Source organism: Echinops telfairi, unplaced genomic scaffold (assembly GCF_000313985.2).
Source record: "Echinops telfairi isolate 266 unplaced genomic scaffold, ASM31398v2 ScPeMD7_7408;HRSCAF=8446, whole genome shotgun sequence".
Lineage (NCBI taxonomy): Eukaryota > Metazoa > Chordata > Mammalia > Afrosoricida > Tenrecidae > Echinops > Echinops telfairi.
Genome location: NW_022111308.1, coordinates 35,541 through 41,481, shown reverse-complemented (window position 1 = coordinate 41,481; position 5,941 = coordinate 35,541). Strand labels below are relative to the sequence as shown.

Here is a 5,941-nt window from a genome sequence, read left to right as displayed (position 1 = left end):
CGCGCGCGCGCGCGCGCCGCCTTAGGGAACATATTACGGAGAACTTAACGTCTGCGAACTCCTTTGACGGACGTTTGTGAAAAGCTTTGTCGCTCTTTGAGGCCTGTCCTTGGGGAAGGAGCTCGTGGAGGGCAGTAATGAAAACAAGATGGAATGGAGGTCATCCACGTTCGCTACTGCCCCGTGAGGGTCTACACGGGGTGAAAAGAATGAATTGGCCGCCCAAGGGAAGGCACGCTTAATGTTCCGCAGGAAGCTCAGCGATCACACACTCTTGAGCTCTCCTGCCCTTCTCGGAATGCAGTAACGTCGGCAGTTTCTATTTCTTCCCTTAGATTCTGAGATGCGTGCAGAACACGGAGGTGCTGCTCTCTCACAACAGGCAGAGCTCAGGGCTCTGTGTCCCTTTGACATCACGGAAGAGAAGTTTGCAGAGGACGATGTGAGCGCTCGAGTTGTACAGGCAGACAGTGAACCGGGAAACAGATGCGTCAGCCCCCCGGGCGTGTCGGCGCCTCCGGATGGTCAGCGGCCCCCTGCAGGAGCAAAGGCTGCAAGCCCTCACCAGGGACAGCCTGCGGCCGGGAAAACCTCGCAGCAAAAGAGTGTCAGGGAGAAACATCTCCAGTGTCCCCACTGTGATAAGCGTTTTGCTCGAAAGTCACATCTTACTGGGCACCAGGTGGTTCACTCGGCAGCACCTCACCACTGCCCCGTGTGTAGGAAAACGTTCCTCCGTAAGTCAGACCTTACCAGACACCTACGAGTCCACGCAGGGGAGAAGCCCCACCAGTGTAGCATATGTCAAAGGCGATTCTCTCGCAAGTCACACCTTGTAGGGCACCAGAACACGCACGTGGCAGGAGAGACCTATACCTGCAACCAGTGTGGGAAGCAGTTACGTCACCTATCGAGTTTTCAGAGACACATGAAGGCTCATACGGGTGAAAAGCCCTATGTGTGCCATGTTTGTGATAGAAATTTCAATCGAATGACATCTCTTACTTTACACCAGAGAACGCACACAGATGAGCGGCCTTTTCGGTGTCATTACTGTGAGAAATCCTTTCGGCAAAAGCCAACTCTCACTGTTCACCTAAGAGTCCATACAGGGGAGATGCCTTACACGTGTACCTATTGTTCTCAGAGCTTCAGGCAGAGAGCGAGCCTTACTGTGCACAAGGTGTCTCACTTGACAGAAGACATATTGCATAGTTGTTGAGGGTAAGCAGCCCCACACAGGTTGGCATTCACGCCCCAAACCTCAAGCTCAGGTTCATTGCTAGAGGATGATGCTTCGTTTTACACCTTCACATTTCACAAAGTTTGGGCGAACCACGCGCAGCCAAGAAGCGGGGGTAGCAGCATATTTGAGTTCTGCTCTTTTTCCCGTCTTTCTCTTTCTTTGTAACAAAAGCAGTCAAGCCCGCGAGCATCCGTGGATGTCTGGGTCCTGTCGCATTCCCTCCCTTCTGCACGTCACAGTCACACCGATGATGGGTGACTTGCAGAGTGTTCTTCATTCCCCTTTCATTGTTATTATCTCTGGACTTGGGACCGTGTTGGCCCTGCCTCTTTAATTATCGGTTTGATGACGGCTCTGAAGGGCATTTGGTCGTGCCGCAATGACATGATCTTCGACTCAGGGCTAGGATGCAATCCTAGAACACATCCTCGGAGCTCTCTGTTCAGGCTGTGTGTTTCGAAGACACCCCGGTGTTGGTGAATGACTGTCACGCAGAGGATTGCTCCCCCCACCGGTTCTCTAGAGGTTCTTTTGTCTAAGTTTGTACCTCCCGGCCGTGAAGGCCAGGAGTGAAAGTAGGAACCAGAAACACACCCTAGCTTCCCCAGAGGAGGCTAGGATGGCCCTTCGGGAGGATCCCGTCCTTGTTGTCCGGAGCACAGAGAGAACCGGTGGGAGTTGCTGAGAGAGTTTGGCCACCGCGGAGCTGCAGACGCAGCGGAATTGTCTCCAGCGGATGAGGAGGAGCTATCGTCTCCATGTCTAGAGGGTTGGGGAACTTAGGGAGGGCAACCGTCTCCAAGGCTCTCAGGCAGGGGATGGGCGGGAGTCTTTGCACTTAGCTCTCTTGTTCCGACAGTCGCTGTGCCATTCCCAGGAGAACCTCCTGACCTGCTCACGGGGACGCAGTCTGATCGGATTACTTCCTGATCCTGCCCTGAACCCCCCTCGCTTTCCTTCATCGGGCATACACGCTGAATCACCTCAGAAAGAACCAAAGCTTCGGCTTTGACCCACCTCCCTGATTGCCCCCCAGCTTTTCTCCTCTAGCCTGGCCGAAGAAATGTGCGATGGAGTGGCATTCGATGGAACTTCTTAGGCTCAACGAAGCCGTGTCACCCCGTTTACTCTGCTGCCTCTTCCGGTAACGTTCGCAGTTGGAATAGGGCTTGTAGGTGCCCTGCTCCCCAGAGAGCTGACTAGGTGAGTCCCACCCAGTGTCTTGCAGTTCTCCTTGTCAGACAGGGCATCTCAAAGATTGGGCCAAGCAGAACAGCACATGGCTCAGGAGGCAGTACGTGAGAGTATTTGCGAAATAATGAGATCGTTTTGATTAAGTTTAACAAAGGTGCTCAGCACCTAACTCTAGAATAGGACTGCGTAATGCAGATCGATTACAAACGCTAAAGTTTGGCGTCCCTTCACAGAGGCCGGACCAACCATATCAGATGGCCTGGCTGAAGCCTGTTTATCCCTACACTGCATGACATTCCCTAGTCTTTCTCCAGGGACCTCTTCCCCACGAGATCCTTTCCTAAGAGAGAAGGAAAGTCCAGAGGGAGAGCAGGGAGAACTCCAGGACACTCGCCGTGGGTGCTCTGGGCGACAGCAACAACACTCCCACTGCCCTCTCCCCTGACCCACTAGAGTTGACTACAGGCCCTCCTCCCTAGAGGCTTGTTCCTCTCAGCCAGGCTTCTCCCACTGATGCTATTCACGCGCACGCACGCACGCACGCACGCACGCACGCACGCACGCACGCACCAAGCCAAGAAGAAAGGGGGAAGGGATTCTGTGATTGTTACTCCAATTGTTCCCACTTCAAGCTGAGTGATGTTATGTTTTGCATTCCAATTGCTTATCAAAGAAATAAACTTGAGGAAAAGTCCAAGTCTGGGTTCCTTTCTCCATCACTCTGGTTTCCAGTGGGGCTGCAAAAAATGTTCTGTCCATCTGCATCACGCAGTTTGGACCCTCCAGAACACTCATGGTCTAGATTGTGTTACCCTGCACGGCCAATGGGACATTGCCGATGTGATTCACGGGCTTGTCATGGGGCGAGTAACCTCTGGTGTTCAGGTGGATCCATCAACCTATATCCTTCAGGTGGATCCAATGTAATCAAGGGGCCAGATCCAGGTAAGAGTGCGGCAAGCTCCTCAGGTACCAATCCTGGCCTCCTGAGCTCCAGATCGCTAAGATAAATGCCTGTACTTCCAAACTGAGAAACGTGTGGTAAGTTCTGACAGGAGCCATGGGAATCGACTACGCCTCCATCCAAGAGATGGGTCTGGAGACCCTCCCCTCAAACCTGTTCAGGCCTGGCAAAGTGGCTCAGTTTGGTATGGTGAAAAGAAGGCTCTGTTCCTTCTGAGCTGCTGAGAGCCAAAGAGACCATGCTGCTCCTCTTGTTCACTAGGAGGGAATGGAAAAGACTTTGTGCCCAATTAACAGTTTTACATTTGTATGGTGCCGTGGGTGGGTGGGTGAGCGTGAGCGTGAGCGTGTGTGTGTGTGTGTGTGTGTGTGTGTGTTTGTGTGTGTGCGCGCGCGCTTAGCTGATGGGGCTGTGCTTCCTTCACTGTTGGCTGAAGGGCCCCGTAATCTGACTGGTGACACTAGACCCTTCCAGGTGTAGAACTCTCACCCACGCGTTTCTCCGGAGGACCTTCAGAGGCCACTTCCTGCAGGTTCTGCACCCCAGTGAGACAAATAGCTCAGCCAGTGGATTTTTTAACCATTTCTGGCTACTCACGCTATGGAGAGAAATCTGAGAGTCTGGTGTTCATTCAGCTCCCTGTCTTTTCCATAACTCCACATTGTTGTACTCAGAAAACACATTTATTCATAGGTATGTTTAGTGCGTTATGAAACTTAAGCATTCTCTTTGGGGGGGAAAAAAATCAAGCTCTACAGACGTCACCGTGAAAAGCACACACGCTTCCCGCCTCCAGTCCTACCCTTCACAGGAAGCCATAACGTGTGTGTCGTCTTGTGTTTGCTCCCAGGTTTTGTATCATCACAGGTGTCTTCCAGGTTTGACAGAGGTCGGGTTGTGCTGTGTGTCTTGTACTGCAAGCTTGCTTTTTTGAGCTTTGCACGCTGACATACGGAAATTCACCACATTATTATCAGTGGCTGCCATTCCTCCGGGCCTTGGAATGGATTCCTCGCTATTCGTTCCTCTAAGCCCCTCTGAAGAGACACTTAAGATGCACCCAACTTGTAAGTAGCTGACGGGCATGACAGGCAGGCCCGTGTCCCAGACCAAGGCCCGTGATCTGAGGAAGAAAGGGCCACCACAGGCAACCACAAGTCCATAGACATACAAGTAGGTGATCAGAATCCTGATGTGCTTACCTGCACAATGGAAACAGGGAAATCGCCCCAATGATTAAGCATTTTGAATACTGAATGCTAGGAATGCAAAGGCACGTATATCATCCAAATCGGCAGCCCCAAGCTTTTCTGGGGTTGGCCGCTGAGCTGTGGGGTGGGGACTAAAGTGCACTTAGATGTTAGGAAATCATTTTGGAACATCCCGTGTGCCAAAAGAAAAAACAAACAGTCAAAATGTAGGGGCTGATCTGGAGCAAGGAGGGGGCCTATTCCGAGATCCACTCCGCTAGTTCACCCAGGTAGACCTGAAGATTGTCTACAAGGCCCCTGAAGGATATGCAAAGTTGAGCGCCTCCTGAGGAAAGCTAATGTCCCTGATGGCCCACCGTGTGTCCTTGCCATTTTAAAGACAATAACGCGTTTACTTATTCTTTACTGTCTACCCAATGCACGGTTCACACATCTTGCCTTTCACTAGTTCAATCGCATCCCCAAGCGTGTGGGCAGCCATGGCTAAGGTCAATTCCAGGAGGGCTCTGCTTCATGGACTCGGGGTGGCTGCTCTCCATTTCCCGTCCACCTCCCCCGACATGGCCCTTTGAGACAAAACCCAGTGGTTCTCTCTATAGGTTTGCCTTCCCTGGGCATCATATACCGGAAAACATACACAATTTAAGCAAAACACCAACTGCGTAGCAACCGGGACAGCTTGGGACTGAGAAAACCGTCTATCAAACACAAAGCGGAATATATTAAAACCGGGAACAACCATACATTGGATCAAGAGGGAGCTCAAAAGTCAAGGTGTCACATTTTGACCGAAACACAACGGCAGTAATTGGCCCTGCAATGATCTCTGATCAGCCGCCTTCCCCGCCCCTGGTGCAGCCAGAGGTTACTGCCCATGGTGGACCCAGCAAATGGGTTTGGGGCTTTCTTTTTTTTGGGGGGGGGAGGGGCTTTCTTTTTTTTAAATCGTTTTATTAGGGGCGCATACAGCTCTTATCACAATCCATACACACATCAATTGTGTCAAGCACATTTCTACATTCATTGCGCTCATCATTCTCAAAACATTCGCTCTCCACTTAAGCCCCCGGCATCAGCTCCTCATGTTTTCCCCTCCCTCCCCGCTCCCCCCTCCCTCACGAACCCTCGACAATCCATAAATTATTATTCCGTCATATCTGGCCCTGTCCGACATCTCCCTTCACCCACTTTTCTGTTGTCCGTCCCCCAGGGAGGAGGAGGTCACATGTAGATCCCTTGTAATCGGTTCCCCTTTTCCAACCCACTCTCCCTCTACCCTCCCAGTATCGCCACTCACACCACTGGGCCTGAAGGGATCATCCGCCC

At 51.9% G+C, this 5,941-nt stretch overlaps 1 protein-coding gene across 1 annotated transcript in view; it reads left to right on the top strand.

Moving 5' to 3' along the window:
* Positions 1 to 1,222, top strand: part of LOC101658559 (zinc finger protein 449-like) — a 6,706-nt gene extending 5,484 nt beyond the window's left edge. Inside the window, exon 2 of the mRNA XM_045296461.1 lies at positions 383 to 1,222. Within this exon, the coding sequence (XP_045152396.1) occupies positions 383 to 1,222 (840 nt within the window). The remainder of the gene's footprint in view (positions 1 to 382) is intronic.
* The last annotated feature ends 4,719 nt before the right edge of the window (positions 1,223 to 5,941 follow it).